At 40.3% G+C, this 25256-nt stretch overlaps 1 protein-coding gene across 2 annotated transcripts in view; it reads right to left on the bottom strand.

Moving 5' to 3' along the window:
- Positions 1-1722: 1722 nt before the first annotated feature.
- a1cf (apobec1 complementation factor) overlaps positions 1723-25256 on the bottom strand; it is a 33021-nt gene continuing 9487 nt past the window's right edge. Inside the window, exons 4-11 of one of the 2 annotated variants that reach the window (XM_060842337.1) lie at positions 24173-24411; positions 18550-18714; positions 16525-16622; positions 16161-16431; positions 13665-13882; positions 13429-13565; positions 5654-5784; positions 1723-1874 (exon numbers count right to left, since the gene is read on the bottom strand). In XM_060842337.1, coding sequence (XP_060698320.1) covers positions 1723-1874; positions 5654-5784; positions 13429-13565; positions 13665-13882; positions 16161-16431; positions 16525-16622; positions 18550-18714; positions 24173-24411 — 1411 coding nt within the window. The remainder of the gene's footprint in view (positions 1875-5653; positions 5785-13428; positions 13566-13664; positions 13883-16160; positions 16432-16524; positions 16623-18549; positions 18715-24172; positions 24412-25256) is intronic. The other variant, XM_060842338.1, reaches the window with a different exon arrangement.

The following is a 25256-nucleotide window of genomic DNA, read 5'->3' as shown; positions in this document are numbered from 1 at the left end:
AATGGGTCTGGGTGGGTTACTCTTCAGAGAGTCGGTGTGGACTTGTTGGACCAAAGGGCCTGTTTCCACACTGTAGGGATTTATAATTTTCAAAAGCCACCTCAAAACCTTACTTTTCTCTTCAAAATGGTACCACGGGATTCCTTATGTTCTCCTAAGAGTGAATATGAGGCTTTGGTGTAACATCTCATTGAAAAGTCCTTCAACACGGCAAGTGCTAGCTTAGTTCATGGGTGCACATCTCTAGAGTCCATGAAGGTCTGATATAGAAATGAGAAAATGTTATCATGAGATAATGTTACCAACTTCCATGGCTTTTACAAGCTGCTCACGTGATTGAAAGGGCATCAAAGCAAAGGGTAGTTTTGTGAAACATTTATTGGAAACAGAGTTGGAAATGAAGTAAACATCATTAATTATTCGTATCACACTTATTGAGTACATTCTGAAAGATTGTCATTACTGATGAAAGATCGAGATGGATGTTTTTCACCATCTCTGATGGTAACTGGACCAAGAGAAATTATAATCCAATGAAACATGCTATGGCTTCACAATATTCCTTATTTTAAAACGCAACAATTACACAAACAAACGGATAGTTTTCCCATGATTCTGTCGTGCCAATTTATTTTTAGGTTTTATTAGTCAGCAATTTTCCCCGATAACAGTTTTGTTTAAGTGAATGATTGATAATTTTCTTTAAAGAACATTTCAATATCTGAGAGAAAATGTTTTATTCTGTACAAACATTGATATTTTGACGACTGGTACAAAAATAGGTTCTAAACGCTCCCAGGCGCATGTTTTAATACTGTTATCACTGTCTGTGGCTTTGGCATCTTCCTGAATACCTTACAAAATTCAAATATAATGTCAATGCCTTTTTTTGGCACAATACAATAAAGCATAGTTTTGTTCCATTTTAAACTAAAGACTCAGCCCGAAAATTGGAGAAAGGGAATCATTAAAACGGTTGCTAAACACTGAACAAAACCTCAACTTCACATGCTACTGTACTTGGTTATTGGAATATAGCAGCTGTAGGTTAGAACTTCTTTTCAACCATCCCTGCTCACATCACCTGTCAGATATGGTTTGTTTTATATTTGGTCATGGAAATATTCGGAATAATATCCTGTTATGCAGGGGCCATCTACTAGGCTATGGTAGGGATTCATATTTGGGACAAGGCAACCCCAATAATATGTTGAAATTGAGTAAACATGAACATTATCATTAAATGCAGATGATGCAAAATGGATGCTTTTTAGTAATGCATACCTAAAGTAGCTGCACACACCTCACGTGAACACTTTAATAGTCCTCTAATAACTGAGTATCCTGTATGGCACAAATATGAATTACTATGTAAACATGAAGGCCAAATTATACCTGAGAAATATAAAAATATTAAAGGGCTATATAGCTTTCTTACTTTTGTCTTAAAAGTTCTCTTAACTTAAGATACATCCTTAATGTATGTATATATATTCATATATATAGATAGATAGATATCTTTGTGTACAAGCTGATTAGACTTGCAACCTAATTACATTCTAGCTTTTATTCAAATTGTCTACACGGTTATTGAAATCATACTATTAAGAATAATCACATTCCATTAATCTATATCTATATTTGGCTATTCATTTTAATCATCGTTCCCATTGTTGCTCTTAATGTGTGTTAGCAGGGCTGCGCATCATTGTCCAAGTCTTCTCAGAAAGCTCCATAGGTGTCACCACGCGTTGGCACTGCGAATGTGGGATAACCTTCATACGTGGCATATGTGGCTAAGTCCTGGCCAAGGGCAACCGCTTGTTTCAGTTGTGTCGCTGCCACAGTGGCTGCTGCTCCTGCTAATGTGTAGCCTGTAGCATAACATGGGAATGGGAGATCAGTGGATGAAGCCAAGTACGAGACAGGCATAGACAGAGGTCTGCCTGAAAGAAGATGCAAAGCAAACCATTACCCTGGGTGCTCGGTTACAAGTTGGAGATAGTAAATGAAATTTTCGGTGCAGTGAAGATTTTCTTTTTTGAATTATTGTTGGTTTTTGACTTGGTGAACTCAACTGATCACACTACTACATAACAAAACCTGACTTTCCAGCATTTCTGATCCAAATGTTAATAATCAGCTCTGCGGCCAGGTGTGGAGGGACTTGCCAAGTACATGCAGGCAGCAATGAACTTTGCACTTCTCTGCAGCACATTAGTCAAAACGTCATGGGTCAGTGATTTTCTTGACAAGATCTCTCAGCAAACTCCGTTCCCTTCTGCCAGCAGGTACTCTGAAAGCGTAATTTATGTCAAAGTGCTCTTCTCAGGATTGCTCATTGCAAAATGCTTTATTTACAGAGATCCGATTCTTACTGCTCACTGGAAACATGTTTGTCCCATCTTTGTGAGACAGATTGACAGCAGTCACCCAGGGTAAGTGCTTGTCACACCTTTTGAAAATTGCTTCTATAATTCATTCAGGCCAGCTCCCCTTTCTTTAAGCATCAAATTCAATCATTAGGCATGTGTGCTTTTGAATGTAATTGTTAATTGCAACATGTTATTTTCTAGGCCCTAGACATAATTGTTGAGCATGTGCAATCCCAACTGGGTGCTCTTGAGATACATGGAGGCCCTTGAATCCAGGCCGAATGCCTCACAACAGCTCGTATTTTCAAAGTAGAGTACAATATCCCCATTTAATAATAACCTACAAGTCAAGTTTACTCTAATGATTGCCAGTCTCATTTTTCAATTGGGAAAAATGTTCCTTTTGACAAGTTCGAAGAGCTTGTAAATGTAAACACAAAAGCAAAATACAATGGACGCTAGAAATTCAATGTAAAAACAGCATCTACTGGAAATACTCAATACATCAGACTGCATGCATAAACAGAGTTAAAAATGACCTACCATTGACCTGAAATATTAACACTGCTTTCCTCTCTCGATGGTTGCTCTCATTATTTCTGGCATTTTGTGTTTGAAAATACTAACCTTGTACTTCATTTTTTTTCCCTCTGAATCACTCTCTTCTGTTATTCTAGACAGACATTACCCAATCTGAAACAAGCCAAGCACAGCTCCTCATAATACATTCGAATTAGCGTTGAATTTGATTGCAAACACCTCTGATTCCTGCTGGACTCCGTATTTTTCAGCAGAGACATCATGACGTGTTATCAGAATAACGCTGCAGGTAGTTACATAGTCCCAGGTTATTAGTAATAATGTTCTAATTGCCATAGGACTCCTGGGGGAAATAAACAACCTCAAGCAGATACTCTGCCAATATTTAAGATACCTGATGAAGGGCTTATGCCCAAAACGTTGATTCTCCTGCTCCTGACCTGCTGTGCTTTTCCAGCACCACACTCTCGACTCTGATCTCCAACATCTACAGACCTCACTGTCTCTTAGTTGATTGCAACCTTACTGCGAAGCCCCTTCCAAGGATGCCTACCTTGAGGAAGTTCTCCTCCTCTCTCTACAAAGATCTCAGTGAGAAGCTCTCTCAATGCACCCCCAAGTCCTCATTCCCGATGAAGGGTGTATGCTCAACATCGATTCTCGTGCTCCTTGGATGCTGCCTGACCTGCTGTGCTTTTCCAGCATTACACTCTCGACCCCAATAGTTAAGTACGTTTGGATAGGAGAACGAAAGTAAATGTGCTGAAAGGAGCTAAGATAAGGATGATTACAGTTGTTTCAACTTTCAGGGAGTTTAGTTCAACTGAATTTGCAAATCTTTACTTGTAAATGTCTTTTTCACCTCACCCCTACATGCAGTTGCATCTGCCTGCTCTCTTCATAAGGCAGCTGGAGTAAGTTCATGAACATAAACCTTGCTGCAGGAACAGCTCTTTTCTTTTTTAGGAACTTGTTGTAGTCCCAATGTTTCATTTAATCTTGATGTGTAATGCACACTATTAAAGGGCTTTCTCAGGCTCTTGGCTTAAATATATAGCGTCCAGCAGGAACCAGAGGTATATGCAATTCAATTCAATGTATTAAGAAGAACTACGCTTGGTCTGGTTCAGGATGGGTAATGCCAGTCTATTTTAAAAAGTGGCAGCATGCTTGCATTTTATTTTCATTTCTTAAACCACATTTTCTCCATAATGATAAGCTGCTGATCCTCGGAACGGAAATTATAACAGCACTTCAAAAGCCGTACTGAACATTTCCAGTGGATATCAGGCTCCATATGAAGAACAGCCTGTAGAGGTTTCTGGTGCGTGAGTACCCAGGTTCCTCAGCTGTCCAGACTCTGTTCAGATGTGCTGTCAACACCTTCGGGGCAAGGGGCTTGAACACAGAGCTTCTGGACCAAAGGTAGGTTCATAACCCTTGTTCCTCAAGATAACATAAAATCCTGCCAATTTCATCAGTAGTTCCACTTGTTTATCGAATCAAGCCACTGAAGTACATTGGCAGCAGGAGGATTCAAACTCCTACCACCTGAGAAGCTGGAGCATTAACTAAGTGCTTTAGCTTGTTCAGCCACATTATCTCTGTTAGATTTTAAACTGAGATTAATGAAGGTTTGCTTAAGGTCTGAGATAATAACAAAGTGCTTATTTTAATTTAACATTTCCAATTCAAGTCAGTGTTTTCACGTATTTAGTGTTGGATCAACTTACTAGGAACACAATATGAGCAAACGAAAGATTCTCCATTTTAGTAGGAGGAATAGGAAAGTATTATTTAAATGGAGGGTGACTGCAGAATGCTACACTCTGGACGATCTGCCTGTACACGAATCACTAAAAATTACCGTCCAGGTACAGTAAGTAACTAGGAATACAAATGAAATATTAGTCTTTAATGCAAATAGGATGAAGTATAAAAGTAGGGAAGATTTACTGAAGCTGTGGAGGGTATTGATGAAACTGCAATCAAAGTGCAGTTTTGCTCTCCTTACATAAGGAGGGACATACTTATGAATTGGGGGGAAGTTCAGAAAACATTGATTCCTGGCTGAGAGGTTCATCATGAGCAAAGATTGAGCAGTTTGGTTCTATACTCAGTTTAGAAAAATGAGAGCTGATCCTATTGAAGCATATAAGATTCGGGGAGAGTTTTGGAGGGGAATTGGAAGGGCACACAGTTTCAAAATAAAGGCCCTCCCATTTTAAATGGAGATGAGGGGTAATTCCTTCTCTCTGAAAGTCATCAGGTCTTGGAATTTTCTCCCTCAATAAAGTACTTGAGGTTGGCTCATTGAATATAGTCAATGTTGGGTGAGATAGATTTTTGATTTACAAAGATATGGCATGGGGCGACAGAGGGAACAGACAGGAAGGTGAAGGTAAGACTGTGATCACATCAGCCAAGATGATAATAAATAAGATATTTGTGGGCCTGTTTGGCTCATTCTTGCTCCGATGTCTTATAGATTTGGGCCAGTAAATATCCTTTGCAGTTAAGGCACGGCGTGACGTACAGGGAAATTGCTCTTTCTCCATTTCAGAACTCAAGAGACAACATGGTTCCACTCCCTAAACTTGAAACCTTTCGTCTTTATGAACACAAGACATATTATCCTCAGGACATCAAATGGAGTTGTAAATTATACATGAATAAAATGGTTCTTCTCACATTGCTTCAATTTGCAATAGTTGCTGTCAGTCTAGACCTTCACATACCTGTGAAAGCTGCAGCTGCGGGAGGCTCCGTCCCTTCACTCTGAAGACCTAGGATCTGAAGGACATGCTCTGCTGCATAACTCTTTGCTTCTTCGACAGATGTACACAGTTTGGGTGGTGTGAATGGTTGGCTGCAAGAAAGAAAATAGACTGTTCACTTCTTAGTATGATCATCCAATACAATCCATTACAGCAAGTTGACTGAGAAAATAAGAGTCATAGAGAAAATAAGTAGAGTCGTAGAAACACACCCTTCGGCCCACCTCATCCATCCCAACCAGGTCCTCAACTGAACTAGAAGAAAGTGAGGACTGCAGATGCTGGAGATCAGAGTCAAAAAGTGTGGTGGTGGAAAAGCACAGCAGGGCAGAATCCGAGGAGCAAGGGAGTTGATGTTTTGAGCATAAGCCCTTTGAGCATAAACTGAACATGTCCCATTTGCCAACATTTATAGAATCATAGAATCCTTACAGTGTGGAAACTTACACATCCCTGAACACTATGTGAAATTTAGCATAGCTAATTCACCTAACCTTGGTCCACATCTCTCTAAAACTTTCCTATTCATGTACCCATGAATGTTTTAATTGTACCAGCCTCCATCACTTCCTCTGGCAGCTCATTCTATGCATGCCCCACCCTCTGTTTCCCCTTTGGTCCCTTTTCAATCTTCCTCCTCTCACCTTAAACCTATGCCTTCCAGTTTGTTTAATAATTGGGTTTTGTTGATAGAGTTTACAGATAACCTTGTTATCAATGCTTGGCTGGGCTTCAAAACTCACAAATGGATTAGATAATCAGGGGTCTGTTTTCACAGGCTGAAATCGAACGTGTTCTTTGATTGATCTTTCTATTCTCTTTTAGAACTGCTGTTGTTCAATGCCTATATATTTATTTGGAAGAGATTAAAAAGTGTAAAATGAGGTAAAGTCTTTGTTATTGATACTATGATTGCTCTAATTGGGTCTGTTACAGGGTTGTGAAGGTTGTCTTTTCAAAGCACACGTTTGAATTAGTGTTATTTTTAAAGTACATTTCAAGACTTGCCACTATCGGTACATGGTTCTGTGGTGCATGTGGGTGAATGAACTTAGAGGATAAAGATGGAGAATAAAACGTACAAGACATGGGGTCATTGGGACAAGTTAATAATGGAGATGGAGATGTCTGGTCATGGAGGGCTGAGGGCTAAAGGGTCTAGATACAACTTGGGTATAGTCCTGGAGAAATGATGTCAGCCATCTAACCGGTCTGTCTCTGCACTTGTCTTTCTGCATAGCAATATCCAAACAGGTTTCAGGATTGATGGAGCCAAATTGATCCCAACTCTGCCTTCCCAGGTGGAAACAGTGCACATAGGATCCATTTTCATGGAGATGGATCTGCCAAGTTAGGAAATATCCTAATTCAAGATTCTGCCTTAATGATGAAAATCTAATTCCATGTCTTTTTATCCTAATACCCCCCCCCCCAATCTATTCATAACTCTTTGTTTCCTCTACTGGACTGCTGAGATAACTCTGAGCTCAGTCTTAGGATGAACGATAGGAGATTTTGTACTTTCTTAGTTGTCGGACTGAACGTTGCAGGGGATTCTTTTCAAATATTCAAAGCCTTCAGGTGACTAATTGGCCATGTGTGGGTAAAATGTATAATTTTGTGATTCTCCACATATACTTAATAGTTCAAAACATTCTTGTGTTTGACACAACAGTGCGTTAATTACCAAGGCCTTCAGCATATTTTGTAAAAATCAAAAGAACTGCAGATGCTGTGAATTAGAATCAAAAACAGAATTTGCAGGGAAGGTTCCAGGGTCACTGGAAACGTTAACTCTGATTTTTTTCCACAGATGCTGCCAGACCTGCTGAGCTTTTCCAGCAATTTTTGCTTTTGCGTGGCAAGTCAGTATAACTGTGAAGCAGACTGGGAGAATAGATCAGGATGAGAAAAGCAATGCCAAAAGGTATAAAATGGTGGCAAAGAGCACCTTTGACCTGCATCTACCTCCCAGAGCTGAACTGTGATGTCACAGAAAAACAGATATTTGCTGGATATTTCTTCAATGTCTTCTTAATTGGCAAAATAGCTTAAATAGACAGATATTACTACATCTGAAGAGTAAAGTTAGGAAATTCACTTTTAGCATCCAAATTAGTTAATTAAATACATTTGAAATATTTTGACAATGTGTTGCAGCTGTAATATGTGGGAGCTGCTGGACAATGGTGTTATCCACTGTGACCATATTAGCAGCAAGTGCTGACTGCCTGAGTGAGAAGTTGGCTAAGATTTGAGCTGGAGTCGAGTTGTACACACTGTGATACATCTGGGGGGGAGGGGTACCTGGACACTCAGTTTTAGGAGACAGTCATATCCCTTACATTAATTCCTTCAGATTTGCTCCATGGGTCAGCAGTGTATGACTTCAAGTGAAGTAGGTATTGAGATCCAGAATTTAGCTTAAGTAGGACTAGGAAAGAGGTGCTGCTGAGAGATTGAGTAGCTCAGGACTGAATTAAATAGCAGAACAATAAACATGATCACTTGTGGATTACTACCTGAGCCACATGCAAATTGATGTAATGTAAAAGAGATCATAGAGGTAAATGCATGGCTCAAAGCTTGATGTGGGAGGAATGGCTTCCAGTTTATGGAGCACTCACGCCAGTACTGGTGAGGAAGAGCACTGTTCCATTAGGACGAGCTTCATTTGAACCTGCTGAATTACAAACCTGAGGTTTGTAGATAGGGCTTTAAACTAATTAGTGAGTAACAGGGGAGGGTTTAATTGAAGGGAAGTTTAAAACATCAGGAGTAATGAGATAGCAGAGATACAGAGTAGTGATCGGAAGGAGCAGAAGGGTGCAGCAGAATTTACAATGAGAGTAAGTAATAATGGTTAACAAGTCAAAGTTTAAAGCTATTTGAATGCACACAGCATTTGTAACAAGAAAGAATGAATTGATGGCACAAATAGAGACAAATTAATATGACTTCATTGCTAATATGGAGACATGGTTGCAGGGTAACTGAGATCTCAATAGTAAAGAGTATGCAATATCCCAGAAGAAGAGGCAAAAAGGACAAGGAGTGTGGTAGCTTTGTTAATAAAGTATGGTATCCGTGCATTGGTGAGTAGTGATATCGGTGTGATGGATTGTGATGTCTAATCAGTTTGGGTGGAAATAAGGAATAGCAAGGAAAAGAAATCATGGGTGGGACTCATCTATAGGTCCCTAAAGAGTTGCCTCACTGCAGGAAAAAGTATAAATCAGGAAGTAATGAAAACTGTGAGAAGGGCATGACAACTCTCTTAGGTCATTTTAATCTCTATATTAACTGGATGAACAAGAAGGGCAAATGTGATATGGAAGGCAAATCTGTAGTGCTTATCAGGGATTGTTTTTTAGAGCAGCATCTTGCAGAACCTGCTACAAAACAGGCTATTTTAGATCTAGTAATGATGTAGTGAGAAAGAATTAATAAGAGATCTAATAGTTAGGAATCCTCTAAGAAGGTAGTGATCTGGTAGAATTTTGAATTCAATTTGAGGGAGAGCAATTTGGATCTCAAACCAATGTTCTGAGATTGACTAAGGTCAATGTGGGGTTACGTGAATAGGTTCCAGGGGTGGGTCTGGGTGGGTTGCTCTGCAGAGGGTTGGCACACTCGATCGGCCAAATGGCCTCTTTCTGCACTGTGTGGATTCTATGATTCAATTACAGAAATATGAAGGAAGAGTTGGCTAAAGCGGGGCTGGCAAAATAGACTGAGGGAAGGGTCAGTAGATCAGCAGCAGCAGACATTTAAGCAGCGCTCAACAACAACATCATCTCTAGTCCAAAAGAAGGGCTCAATGAGAAGGCTATCAAGGTGAGCATCCAAACAAAAACTAGGCACACACAGCAGCAAAATCTAATGATTCACCAGAGAACTGGGTATTACTTTTAGAACCAGCAACAGATGACTAAAAAGCTAATAAAAAATGAGAATGTTAACTTTGAAAACTGGTGACAAATGTAAAAACAATAGTTTTTACAGGTGTATATAGGAAGTGATTAGCTTAAGTGATTGTGGGACTCTGAGGGTGGGTGCTTGATTGGCTGAACAGCCTACCCTGCTTCTGTATTTTTAAAAATATGCTTTTGATTTTTTTTTCCCCTCTCCTAACAAGGATTCAAGACAGGAATCTCATTTCTCTGGCATGACCGTTCTCAAGGAACAGGACAGTTAGAAGAATGTCAATTAGAACCTCTTTAACACAGTATCCAAAGCATCTTTCAGTCTATTGATTTGGGGGAGCTTCTCTTGTATCTATCGCTTTCTGGAAGTGATGCAGAAACTCTCCTAATGCATATCCATCCAGTTCCCTCATCCACCTTCCAGGAATGTCTCGATTTGCCTACTTTGTTAGCTTGTTGCACTGACTACAAATTCTGTGGGGTCTACATGTTCTTACAATTCACGAACTTCAACTGAGAGAGAACATTTCCTACTAAAGTACATGATGGACAGAGAAAACTTCAAATATATCAAGTATTTTTCACTGACACTGTCTTTGTCATCAAATGCCACAAGAAATAAATCAATGTGTTTCTTTCACCACAGAACTAAATCTCACCATATCAGTTGTTGACCTTCTCATCATAAATCCTCTTTTGTTTCATTTATAAGTCTAACTGTAAAATCACCAACTTAAGAATTCTGAAGACAAGAAGCTGCTGTTTACTGGAGCCTTTCATTTCAGAATATTAGCTTCCTGTGATGACTTCTTAGAGACCTGATAGTTGTTAAATACTGTTTGTTTTTGTTTTCCAGAGTTCAGACCACAATCTTGAACAATATCTAGCCTTTTCCCTGCCTTGCTTTGCTGCACAGAGATACAATAGTAGATAAACATCTTCTTGCTTGTGAACAGAATCAATAGGAAGCATTTTGTGAGCCCCTTGATATTCAACAGTGTCACCATCAGTGTGATTATGCCATCGTCAGCATCCTGGGGGTTATCAGTGACCAGAAACTCAACTGGACTCACAACATAAACACATTAGCTACAAAAGCACGTCAGAAGCTCAGTATACTGTGGCAAGTAACACCCCTCCTGACTCTCCAAAGCCTGTTCACCATTTCCAAGGCACAAGTCAGAGTGTGATGGAATACTCCCACTTATCTGGATAAATGCAGCCCCAACAACACTCAAGAAACTTGACACCATCCAGGACAAAAAGCCCACTTGATTGGCATTACACTCACAAGCATCTACTCCCTCCACCACCAATGCTCAGTAGCAACAGTGTGTACTACCTACAAGATGCAGAAATTCACTAAAGATCCTTAGACAGCACCTTCCAAACCCATGATCACTTCCATCTAGAAGGAGAACAGCAACAGATATATGGAAAAACTGCCCCCTACAAGTTCCATTCCAATTCACTTACCATCCTGACTGGGAAATATATCACCACTCCTTCATTATCGCTAGAGTTCTCTCCCTAATAGGATTGTGGCTGGACTCCACAAGCAGGTGGAGGCAGCTCACTATCATCTTCTCAAGGACAACTAGTGATGGAGAATAAATACTGGCCAGCCAGCAACACCCACATCCCACAAAAAGCTTGTTATACACTTAAAGACTGTAATTTCCATATTACATTTATTCATGTAGCTGTAGTACTGGTTAGAAACTTTCTGTAGAAAATGAAATTACTTTAATAGATTTAAGTTATAGTACTGATCTCTCAGTTTCTCCCATATAAATCCAGATATCTATTAGGTTAGGAAATCAGAAAGGGAAAATCTGCTAATCTGTTAGTTTGAAATTGGTGCCTTACCTCAAGTGCTATTTTAAAGTGTCTGTTGATTGTGGATTAATGGAAATGACTTGAGAAAATTCAAAGCAGCTTCTAAGCAATGCTTGAAAATTCATAAAGGATGAAAATACTAAAATTAAATCTTCCTTCTACATCATTTCCTTCTGAGCTATTCCTTTAAAAATGATTAAGATTTACCTTGCACTCCCAGCTTTTATATGAAGGTGGCAGCAGTGAGGCTACAGAGTGTTGGGAGCTGAGGACTTAGTTATGTTTGTTCTGTTAAGTGTTTTATGCAAGCTGTCGTTGGTTTTGAAATTTTTGAAAATGATTTGACTTGAATATCAAAGAATTTTTGTCAGCACGTTTGTCAGGAACAGCTGTTCTGTCGTGCCCACAATGAAATAAATAATACACTGTGTAAAAAGATCTTCAATTTAACTGCATCAAGAAAGAACATTTCAATTCAGATTGAAATCATTGCACCTGATGCACAATACAAAACACAGACACAGAGTGCTGGAGAAACTCAGCAGGTCTAGCAGCATCTGTGGAGAAAGAAAGAGAGGTAATTTTTTGAGTCTTGTATGACTTCTTCAGAACAATATTCAGGACATGTTTATTTTAAGGAAAAAGCATCTCGTTATTTAAGGAACAGCTAAGGGAACATTCTATTCAGACGATCAGAAGTATACGTTGGGATTTACCACAGCTGCACTGAATCCACTTCTACAGGAAATGGAATCTGTAAGTGGGTTTTACAGTCATCAGATTTTTAGGGTCACACTTTCTGCCACCTTGAAGATAGCTGTATTACCTCTAAGTGGCCAATCAGAGAGTAGCCAGCTTGTCAGACTCAGTTGTGCCTCTGGTGGCCACTAATAGAACCGTAGACACTCCCTGACCTGGAGTTGCTATGGAGGCTGGAGAAGCATGTTAATGTGGCAGTACAGTGGTGGTCATGCTCAGCAGGAGCAGTCAGTCAGGCTCCAAGCAAGAGAGGGATTGTGGGCTGTGAATGGAAGGTTGCGAGAGGGAGGTGCGTTGATCAAATAGCGACCGCCCATTCTGGTAGGGAAAGGAAGGCTCGCCAAAGGCCAAGGCATCCTGAATTGGTGGGGAGGGAGGCTTTCTGGGAGCACTGTCAAACCACCAGGATGTACCTGACTGCCTCAATATGTAACTTGGGGATACACAGTAGCAATAAAATTCCAGTGGTAGTGGGTGCAGGCCCTAAATGGCCATATATTGTCCACTAGAATCGTCAATGGACTTAAGGGCAAGTGGGTTGCCCAGTACCTATCTTGCCAGTGGTAAAATTCCAATGGGGGTGGATGGGTGATGGGCATGGCACACATTTCTATCTAACATACTTCTGTGCTCCATGCTGAGCAACGAGCTCTTTTGTTTGGATGGGGGTAGTGCCAAGTAGGGGTGTTACTGAAGTGTAGGGTTCTAGTCGTAAATTTTGAATCATCCAATTGACTTCCTGGAGAACTTGCAAATGGCATCCAGCACTGCCCTGGAGTTACACTGCCTGCAATGTGGAGCTATATGAAACTTTGTACTTAAAGCCCTAGCAACCATGGCATCAGCTATGATTTAGGGGCTAACTCTTCATCCATGAATTGAAAGGCTGTGAGTTGAAATCCCACGGCAGAGAATAAGAGCACACTATCTAGACTGAAACACTGGACCATCAGAGAGACCAACTCTGACGTGAAAGATCCCATTGCGCTGTTGTGTAACGAACAGGGGAACCCCCCAGTGCCCTAGCCAACCAGTGTCAGTAAAAAGAGATTATCCCACTATTATGCTCTTTCTGTTAAAGACCCATGAAGCATTTTCCTCCCTTTACAATAAAGTTACATTCAGATCCCCCCAATTAGATTTTTAGATTAGACTTGCAGTGTGAAACGTAAGCTGTAAAAATATGTTGCAAAATTAAATGCTATTACGTACATGTTTGCATACTGATTAGCAAGAGCAGGAATAGTGATCTTATATACAAAGAGTTGTCGCTGGTCAGGTCCAATTGCTGAGTGAAGTTGGTAAACAGGCTGTCCCCAGCTGTTTTTTTGGCAGATATCTTCTAAGACCTGCATTAAGACACAATTTATTTTGTCTCCTTGTTAGTTTCACTGAACGACATTGGCGAAGTTTGGAAACCTTTTGGATGAATTCATTGATGTTCGTACCTGAGATGGGTGCTTTATTCCTTGTGGTTTCAGGGTCACTGGGTTGGTTGGAGTGAGCTCCATTCCAGGCAAGAGGTCGTAAAGTTTCTCCTCTTGCCTTCTGTCTGCCTTCACGTGGTAACCTGCATAACCACGCCCAACACCCGTATAAGCCAAATAACCTCGTCCTCCTAGCCCTCTAACTCCTGCAGCCCCTACAGGTACATTCATGTAAATTTCTAGGAATGCAAGAAGGCATCAAACTGAATCACCAGAAATCAATTTGATTCTCGTTTTTAAATGAAAAGGCTAAACCTCAATCATCAAGCTTGTTGAAAGATGATAGTCATGACTAAAGAAATGGATACCGCAAACTTTGGTGAATCATGTGGTGATATGAAACTTAACAAGGCATGACATTGGTAAAAACATCTTGCTTGATTGTAGTCCATGGAAGAGGTTCTAAGATGAACTTATCAGCCGTACCTTGCAAATGAATGAACAAAACGTGTAGGGGAAAAGATCCCAGGGCGTGTTTTTTATGCCTCAGGAGGAATTTTTGGCACATAGACTCTGTGCAAAAAATATTGCCGATTCTTTTCTGTTGAGCTCGTCTTTTAAAATATTCCTTATGTTTGAGGTTGAGCATTATTTTAAACATGCATGGATTCAAACTGATTCTGTTTTGTTATTTCTGTATTGAATACAAAATGCTTAGTGGCCAAACATTTCAATTCAAAATAAGAGGCCTTTGGATTGAATTTGTAACCCTTCATGGAGATCTGATTTTAATTTTTAAGTTATGAATAAGGAAATCAAACAGCTATAATTATTGATTGAAAACCATCTGAACCCCAAGTTTGACATGCTTTGAACATTTAACCACAGAACTTTTCCTTTAATATTACAGTCATTTGTCAAGCTGGTTCCTTAGTAAGACACTACAATTATTTCAGCAGAATGTAACGAGGAAAAAAGCTTTTTTTGACTAAAAGGCATGATATGTAAAAGCTATGTTGATTGCCCAAATGGCAAATTGTTCCACTCTCTATTGTTTTGGTGATGTGCAAATAATTCAAACTATATTGTTGCAAGTCAGGATCACATGCATGTGATCTTTTACTTTTAAAGCAAGATTGGTAAGTTTGCACATCAAAGCTGTAAAAATTAAAATGCTTCAAGCAATTTTACTGCAACAACTGAACCTTTTGCAGACACCACCCACTCACTTCCCTTTGCATCATTGTCCTCTCTAACACAGAAGTACATCCCATAATTGAAATATGACAGAAGAAATGATTGCTCTTGGTGCAGATAAGTTAAGAGAGCTGCCTCCTAATTGAACATAATATTGGAAAATTACTGCAATTCAAATGTTTATTTTCTTTATGAACGGAATGGTTGAATACCGACTGGTAGACAAATGAATAGTGTTATTTGGAGAATGTAGTCCTATGGTCACACACTCGCAGTCGGCTGGATTCTATTTCCAAGCCTGATCATGCTGTTGGTTAAGGTGCAGGTCAGGATCCCACAAATGCCAGCAGTGAGACCACAAGGTACATCTTGGAGGTGGCAGACAATTAATTGGTTGATTCTGGGAGTCCTGTCAAAGTAAGGGCTGTGTGGGTAGGCTCCCAGGGTTCATGTGCCCAATAGAAAACTCTCCACCACTAGCGGCATTGTCAGCTCAACCGTGACAGGTAGATACTGCTGACGCAGATTGGAGAATGAGAGGGGACCCAGGATAAAGGATGAAGAATGTTTAAAGTTTAAAAACAAAATGTGGCCACAGTTCTGCACTGTACAGGGGCAATCGAGACAGCCTGCTGACACAGCAGTGCCTCTGTAACAACTGGGGGTGTTCAAGCTTGTAGATATGAACTGCAGTTTACTGAATATGTCATCATCCTGTAGATGAAGACCTTACCCTCAATATTTACAGCCTAAAGGCATTTTACCAATAATGGTATCACCAAACTAATGTGTACTCTTTATTCCTCACCCATTTCCAACCTCAGTTGTAAGTCTGACATTTCTACAAACCATTCTGATGACAGTCCTTTCTACACCAGTCTACCAACAACTAAAAGGATTTAGCATTGTGGGCCAAGAGTTAAGATATTAATTGAGACATTAATCTCAGTAATGTTAACATTTGGTGTGTTAAATTTTCCTAAACATCAATTGCATCGATTGATTGTTAGAAAGACTTTTGTTAGAACTTGAACTTTCCGAATAACAGAACTGGAAATATTTATGCGTTCCTTCTGCTTTGCTCTTGATCAATAGGAAATAGCAACAATGCCTCCGGTCTGTTAGACTAATGTGACATCCTAATCAGAATCTTCAAGCTCTTTCACCAATCCTTGAACCCATTTTATTTCACTGATCTTAAGATTGCATTCAGATGCCTGTCTTCAAAGCAATTAGTGACTTATCAAGGCACCAGCTTCTGACAAATCAATACTGTTGTAGTATTTCTGATTTGTTGTTATTGCAGAAAGATGGAATTACCTCTCACCGAGGGAGCCCGTATCATCCCCCTTGCACTGAGATGCCCCTTGTTTGGGAACCGCAGATGGGGAATAGCAGTGTAGGCCTGGGGTGCATAGAAGACAGGAGCCCCAAGGTAGGCAGCTGCAGGATCATATACCTGTCCTAAGGTGTAGGTATATTCTCCTTGCAGCAATGCCCCTCGGCCTCCTGTCCCTCGGGTGTAACGCACATAACTGTCCTTATCCACAGGCTTTGCCAGAGTGACTTCAATTGGAGAGCCATCCAACACCTTCAGAGAGTACACAGAAATTATGAATTATCATCAATATCTTCCAGTGCATTACTCATGGTTCACCTCGGTTAATAGAAATTCCAATAATACCTTTCCATTCATCCTGTGCATGGCGTTAATTGCGTCTTCTCGGGTGACAAAATGAACAAATGCATAATCTCGGATTTTCTTGACTCTTTCAACTGTGCCTGAAAGCAACACATTGATCCAAGTTCATGAGCACTGAAATACCCACATCATCCTCCAGTATTTGAAATCCTAGTCATCATTAAATTCTCTGATCATTTGCGTTTAATCAATTCTGTCACAAATGCAATGGTATCAAATTGCATTCCTGTTCTGAGCACAATATATATTGGAGAAGACGTGAACCTGCTAAATTGCACAATGTTAGCAAATCCATAACAATGTTACGCTTGAGGATACATTCACACCAATTTAAAACACTGCGACTTAAAATCACTTGACGATCAAACAAATGTGGAAAACAAAAAAAATTATCTCTCAACCATTAATACAAATAACTGAAAGGAACGAACAGCAAAAGTCTGTCTTCCATCTGCTCTGTGCAGTTTGCCCTGCTCAGTCATGTTGTAACTAAGCAACATGACTGCGCATTTTGGACCCACAATATCAGCCCCAGTCAGCAGCCATGCAATCTCCCGGGTCACATCAAGGTAAATTAATTCTGAATATGACCTTTTTTTTAAAAAAGGCTAAAGGAATATTTATCTTTATCTCTGGAGGGCTCTGGCTAATACAGAGGGGTAGAAATTCTAGATGTAAACAGCACTCATTAGATCTTACTAGCGTCTTACTCAGCTCTGTGCATACGCCTCAGGAGGACTGGAATTGTGTGAATGGGTGTACTGCAGTCTCCCAGAATGACCCTGAGACAGAAAGTGTTAAACCATGAGGACCTGTTGCATAGACATCCCCTTTAATTTCTTTTCTTCAATATTGGTTTGTGATCATCATTGTCAAGGCCAGCACTTATTGCCCACCACTGTCAAGGTGTGATGTGCCATCTCTTCAGGGGCTGCATCGTAGCTGGTATAGCTACTTCCTGTTCAGGAGAGGGTTCCAGGATTTTGACCCAGTGTCAGTGAATGAATGACAAAGGAGTTCCAAGGCAGACTATCGTGTGACTGAGAGGTGAACTTGCAGGGAATGGAGCTCCTATGTCCTTGCAACCACCACCCTATTGCGATTGCAGGGTTGGAAGGTGTTACTGCAGGGGGCTGGACAAGTTGCTGCAGAAGCTAATCACTGAACACAGGAGATTAAGGGTGATTGAATTAGGGTGTCTAAGATGGTCAAAGCTGGTGAAAGGGGTAGGCAATAAAAACACTGGCCAGCCAACAATACCCACGTCCAACAAGTGAATTTTTAAAAAATATAGGCTTTTCTCTAGTGGGTAAATTTAGAATAAGGGGACAGAATCTTAAAATTAGAGCAAGATTGTTCAGGAGTAATATCGGAAAGCTCATCTTTGAACACAAATGCGTAGTGGAAATTTTGTTGAAAGGCATGGCACTAGGAAAGCAGGTCAGGCAGCATACGAGAAGCAGGGCAATCGAACTTTCGGGCAAAAGCCCTTCCAGTACCACACTTGCTGACTCTGAAATCCAGCATCAGCAGTCCTCACTTTCTCCTAGTGGAAATTTTGTATTCTGTCTCCAGTGAGCTGTTGAGGAGACGCCAGTTGAAAATATCAAGATTGAGATTGATTGAGATTGGTTAGGCATAATATTAGGGATGATGGAACAAAGACAGATAGATGGTGTTATGAACCAGATTGGCTGTGAGCTAATGGATGAATGGAACAATCACAAGGAGCTGAAAGGGTTGAACCCTATTTCCATGCTCCTCCAGTCATTACATTACAATGACTAAAAAATTTGAGAATTTAGATTATCAAAGATTCTAGATTTTTCAATTTTAAAATATTATTAAATATAAGCTTGTGCTAAATTGATAATAGTGAATAAAGGTTGCTGCATCGAATTTAATTCAGTCATTTTACAAACTGAACGGAAAATTCTAGAATTTTGGAATGAGTCCAAATTCGTTCCAATTCACACAATCTGCATGCTTGGCTTATACTGATCTTACCTGGTTTGATGCTATTAAATTCTTTCTCAATTGCTTCTTCACTGGTTGGTAGCATAAGATTACGTACATATAAAATTTTAACTGATGACATTGTTTCCTCATCAACTTCAACCTCTGGTTCAGCCCAGTCCACTGCTATTGGGTGCCCCCATAATTGAATCCTTCCTGCATTGGAAAGACAGCAACTCGTCAGTAACAAGTTTCTTCATAAAGTCGTACATTCAGAGGCACCAGCTCTAAGGGGTGGAACAGTGGTAAGTTTCCAGTTGCAAGTTTGTATTGTATCATCCAGTATTTGAAGATAGTCAGCCTTGGTTATTATAGACATATCCAACATCGCTTCCAAACTGTGCATTTGCATAGCAACCTAGAATTGCCCACACATGTCAAGTACAAATCGGCTTCTTCAAATTATCGTGTATTGTGGCTGTGAAAAGTTTTAGTGGACTCTAAAATAACAGGCCTCTAAACAATTGAAATGAATTAAGATTGACTAAAAATTAATACAAGCATTAGACATATTAATGACACCTCAGCCTGATGGACCTGCTGTGGAAAAGTGTGCCCTCTAGTGCAAGACTGACACCAAATGCAGGGTTATCAGGCATGTGCAGTGGCTGATAGTTATGGATGACATAAATCTACAAAGATTTAGCACAGGAGGGTGCTGGCAGGTAGGACAAGATTGGGCTGGGATATCTAGTTGGCATGGATGAGTTGGACCAAAGGGTTTGTTTCCTTGCTGTACATCTCTGTGACTCTATTACTCTAGGTATGATGTGGTGACTGTCCTTGTGCAGTGCTCTGAGATTGTATAATTTTCTAAGCTTTTCAAGCACCATTGTCTGACTGATGAAACTAGATGCTGGAACCAGGCCATTTTCCAAGACATATCAGCTCCTTTTATCAAGATGATCTTATTCCAGTAAGATCTGCCCCTCAGAAAGAAGAGGCATCTCTCGAGATCTTGGTGGCATTTAACTCTAGGTCTGTTTGCATTATAGCAGTAGCCAACATCCAGGCAGCATAGGAAGTCTAGAATCAGCACTGAGTCAAATTTTACCTCCTGAAGATATCTTGATTTATAAATATGAGGTCGCTACTGATTGCAACCTCTAAGTGTTTACAAATCAGTTGCTAGGAGAGAAGACTTGGACATGCTCACTCACCAAACCCACTCCCAGGCAGCATGGAGTCAAGCCTTAATTCAATTGTGGGTCTGTGTTAGTATAAGTGCTTTTAACAAAAATCTAATCTTGTGTAGGCCCTTGGTGAGCTGATTCTGTAGAGGTGCTATGCTTTCTCAAGGATGTTAGAACACTGAAGACAGATCAGAGAAGAGTAACATTGGTAATTGCATGGTTAAAGATTTTGAGAGAAATTTGTAGAAGTCAACTTATATTAACTCAAAAAAAGGTGAATTACATGATCAGGCCTTTGATAAACTGAGAGGCAAGGATGAACTAGGTAATAGTTGGTGGTTTCTATATAAACACACAACTGTTGGACAAGGCTTTAAAATGAATTCATTTAAGAGGGAGAATTTCACAAACCTACATGAAAACCATTCAATTTTGCATTGCAATCTGTTGGTCCCTGTTTGTATTGCGACTGCCCTCACTTCCTAAAACCCGAAAGTACTGACCCATTAGAGGTGTCCCATTCGCAAATAAATAAATGCAGGTTTGGTTTTTGCTCAGCCTGGCAGAGAGAACCAGTGCATAACCAATTTCTACCCTTTCTCAGTGTTTGAGTAAGACTATGGAGGAATTCTAGGTTGGAAACTGGTTGGGGGCTGCAGGTCCTCAAGTGAAATAATTTCACACATACTGCTGGAAGCTGAATGACATGCCAAGATTAAACCCTGCTGGTATGTTAGTGTCTCTGTGCGACTTTGCACCTTATACAGGTTGGAACATAGCACAGAATGGTTTCTAAAGGTTGGGAAAGATTGGGTTGGCTCTTGAGCATTTGCTAAATATTGCAACTCACTGGGAAGAATCAAATGAGCAGTATGTTTCAATCAGGGATTGGAGACTTCGCTTTAGGAATTTCTTTGGTGAAGCAGATTATATTTTTCCAACTGTACAAAATAGGAGCTGAAGTAGTCCATTCAGCATCTTAAGCCCGCACCACCATTTAATAAGATCATGGCTGATTTGTTTGTGTTTCAAATTCCATGTTCCTATCGACCTTAAATTCCCTTCCCTAACAAGAATCTATCAATTTCTGACTTAAAACTATTTGATGATCCTGCCTTTGCCACCTTCTGAGAGAGACACAATCCTTTTTTTTCCCTCATTTCTGTTTTGAAAGGGTGACCCTAATTTTGAAACAGTACTCCTTACGTTTGGACTGACCCACAAGAGAAGATATCCTTCCACATCCACATTGCTAACAATATTCAGGTTCGTATATACTTTAATGAAGGCACGTCTCACTCCTCTAAACTCCAGGGGGAACAAGCCCCGTTTGTCCAACCACCGCCATCATTAACAGTATCAATTGAGTAAACCATCATTGAATAGCCTCCAATGGATTTAAACTGTTCATATTATTTGTGATGTGTTCTCACCTTGAAACACAAAACCCTTACCATTATGTTCAATACATCTAGTAATGATGGACAGCATTCCATTTGCCTTGCGATTATGTGCTATAGCTATACACAAACGTTTTGTGATCCATGCACCAGGATACCTTAATCCCTCTGCATCTCAGAACTCTCCAGTCATTCACTGTTTAAGCAATACACTGCTTTTTCAGTCTTCCTCTAACAACTTCATATTTCCTCACTCTATCTGCCAGATTTCGCCCTTTCATTGACCTCATCGAGATCGGTGTGCAAAATCTTTATGGATCCTGTTCAGCATGCCTTTTACTTATACAGCTGCCATTTCTTCACTGTCCTCATCTACGTCATTGATGCCAATTGCAATTAAGTTAAGGACCCAGCACTAACCCCTCTGGGACTTCACTTGACATTTTCTGTCAATTACACAAACACCTTTTTCTGCATACACTGTTTTCTGGCAGCCAGTCAATTTTTTGTCCATGCTAATACGTAACCCATGATACAATATGCTTCTATTTTCCATAATAACCTTTGATTATGGCACCTTGTCAAACACCTTACAGCAACCTGGAAACAGTACATCGACAGGCTTCCCTTTATTCACAGTACATGTAAATCCTTCCAAGAACTACAATAAATTGGTTAAACCTTCGACAAAACCTTGCTGACTCTTCCCGGTTACTTTAAATTTCTTGATGTGTGCAGTGTTAATTTCTTTAATGATTAATTCAAATGCTTCCCTGTGACAGACATCAAGCCAATTGGTCTATTATTTTCTTTTTTCTGGTTCTGTCCGTTCTTGAACGAAAGGGTTATCTCTGCTATTTTCCAATCTGATGGTACCATGCCTGAATGTAGTGAATTCGGAACATTAACAACAGCATATCTACTATCTTATAGCAACCTCATGGAATTCGCTAGGATGAAGTCACTCTGGACCCAGAGACCTGCTAGCCCACATCTCCAGCAGTTTGCTCAGTACCACTTCCCTGATGATTATGACTTTGGTGAGTTCCTATCTCCATTCTACCTCCTAGTTTTCAGTTATTACTGGAACTTTTTTGAATCCTCTATAGTGAAGACAGAAGCAAAATATTTGTACATTTCCTTGTTATATATTTTAACTCCCCACTGTCACTCTTTACTTGATCTTTTGTTTTTATCACCTTGGAAAACTTTTGCTGTACATTTCTAGCTAGCTTCCTCTCATAGTGTAATTTCTTCTTCTGATTAACCTTTTATTCATCTTCTGCCATTCTTTCTATTCTGAACAGTTTTCTGACATGCTGAGCTTTGGGCAGTTAAGTGGTTTTCCCTTACTTTTGATGCTTTACCTCAATTCTTCAGTTAACTATTGCTAATCTGACTGTGATCATTTAACAATTAAATGTTTTGATTTTTATACTTTATCTTTGAAGTGGTAAGGCAACAGCAGATGCCTGCAGTTCCCACAAGATGGTACGAGAATGACGACTTTTCATACTATTTTGAACTCTTAAAATGGCCCACAGTTATCATGTTGACTACAAGGTACTGTACACTGGTGAGCCTGATGTCAGTGGTGGGCAAGTTGTTGGAGGGAATCCTGAAGGACAGGATTTACATGTATTTGGAAAGGCAAAGACAGATTAGCGATAGTCAACATGGTTTTGTGCATGGGAAATCATGTCTCACAAACTTGATTGACTTTTCTGAAGTAACAAAGAGGATTGATGGAGCAGAACGGTGGACATGATCTATGTGGACTTCAGTAAGGCATTCGACAAAGTTTGTCATGATAGACTGGTTAGCAAGGTTATCTCATGAGTAATGGGAGAAATAGCTATTTGGATACAGAAGTGGCTTGAAGGTGGAAGACAGAGGATGGTGGTGAAGGGTTATTTTTCAGACTGGAGGTGTGTGACCAGTGGTGTGTCACAAGGATCGGTGCTGTGTCCAATGCTTTTCGTCGTTTATTTAAAATGATTTGGATGTGAACATAGGATGTATAGTTAGTGAGCTTGCAGCTGACACAAATTGGAAGGCTAGAGGACAGCGAAGAAGGTTACCTCAGATTACAATAGGATCTTGAACATGTGGGCTGAGGAGTGTCAGATGGGGTTTATTTTAGATAAATTTGAGGTGCTGCATTTTGGAAAGGCATATCAGGGTAGGACTTATACACTTAATGGTAAGGTCCTGGAGAGTGTTGCTGAACAAAGAGACCTTGGAGTGCAGGTTCATAGTTCCTTGAAAGTGGAGTCACAGGTAGATAGGATAGTGAAGAAGGTGTTTGGTATGCTTTCCTTTATTGGTCAATGTATTGAATATAGGAGTTGGGTGGTCATGTTGTGGCTGTACAGTACATTGGTTAGGCCACATTTTGAATATTGTGTGCAATTCAGTCTCCTTGTAATAGAAGGGATGTTGTAAAACTTGAAAGGATTTCAGAAAAGATTTACAAGGATGTTGTCAGGTTTGGAGGGTTTGAGCTATAGGGAGAGGCTGAATAGGCCGGGGCTGTTTTCTCTGGTGGGTCAGAGACTGAGAGTTGACCTTATAGAGGTTTATAAAATCATGAAGGGCATGGATAGGATAAATAGACAAGAATTTTTCCCTGGGTTGGGGGACTCCAAAACTAGAGGGCATAGGTTTAATGTTAGAGGGAAAAGGGACCTAAGCAGCAACTTTTTCACACAGAAGGTGGTACTTGTATGGAATGAGTTACCAGAGGAAGTGGTAGAGGCTGGTATAGCAACAACATTTAAAAGGCATCAGAATGGGCAAATAAATAGGAAGGGTTCGGAGGGATATAGGCCAAATGCTGGCAAAAGGGACTAGATTAATTTAAGATATCTGGTCGGCAGAGATAGTTGCACTGAAGGTCTGTTTTGAACTGTACATCTCTATACTCTATTAGTCAAAAAAGATCAAAATCTGTATATTTGACAGTTACAGATTTCACAGTGAGGACGTGCATTAACATTAAAAGCAGAATGTTGATTTTTGATAGATCTCGGTTGATCTGTCCGTTACTCCTTGCAAAATATACCATAATAAGTTTCCAACCTGGTAACAGTTTGCGCCTTGCCATTGCTGCAGCTCGATGACTGTCATATTCTACAAAGGCAAATCCTCGATTTTTGGTCTTGTCTGCTGCGCTGGGGTACACAATGACATCCATCACCCCTTCTGTGACCTTCTTCATCTCTGCCAGAATCTCATCCCTCCGCTTTGTTTTAGGAATCCCACCAACAAACAGCCGGCAATTGTCCACACTTGCACACACACCCAAGAGGCGGCCATTTCTGCAGGTAAAGACAACACCGAGGGCTTACTTCAGCTGATCATCAAATAAATATTCTTCATAGACTCTTACATTCCCGAAGGATGGCATTTTTTCCATCATCCCTCGCCTGGGTCATTCAAATAATTATGCAAATAGTTCCACGAATTTGCTCTTTCCTCACATGCTGTTTTTTCCTTTTCAAATGTATATTCCATTCGCTTTGACAAATGCTGTTGGATTTTCTTTCAAAAAGGAAAAAACTTTTCCACATTTCTCCTTGGTTCTTTTATTGATTAGCCTAAATCTGTGTCCTCTAGGAGCCAATCCACCTGCCAGTGAAAACCGTTTCTCCTCTTCACCCTTCTATTGTAGTGATTGTAACAAAGTCAGCCAGGTGGACCTCATAGAAAATAGGTGCCCTGATTAGGGCTGTTAATCTTCCTCAATCAGGGAGCCCTGGCTGAAAGATATAAACAGGAGTGTTGGGGGGTCTGTTCCCTGTGAGAGCTGGCTCTGAGGGAGTTGGATCAATGCTAAGGGTTCTCCATGTGTAAATAAGGGGCGGCACAGTGGTTAGCACTGCTGCCTCACAGAGCCAGGGACCCGGGTTCAATCCCCACCTCGGGCAACTGTCTGTGTGGAGTTTGCACATTCTCCCTGTGTCTGTGTGGGTTTCCTCTGGGTGTTCTGGTTTCCTTCCACAGTCCAAAGATGTGCAGGTTAGGTGAATTGGCCATGCTAAATTGCCTGTAGTGTTAGGTGGATTAGTCAGGAGTAAATAAAGGGGTGTGGGTTTCTCTTCGGAGGGTCGGTGTAGACTTGTTGGGCCGAAGGTCCTATCTACACACTGTAGGTAATCTAATC

This window comes from Hemiscyllium ocellatum, chromosome 22 (genome assembly GCF_020745735.1).
Source record: "Hemiscyllium ocellatum isolate sHemOce1 chromosome 22, sHemOce1.pat.X.cur, whole genome shotgun sequence".
Lineage (NCBI taxonomy): Eukaryota > Metazoa > Chordata > Chondrichthyes > Orectolobiformes > Hemiscylliidae > Hemiscyllium > Hemiscyllium ocellatum.
This window is presented reverse-complemented; position numbering and strand designations above follow the sequence as displayed.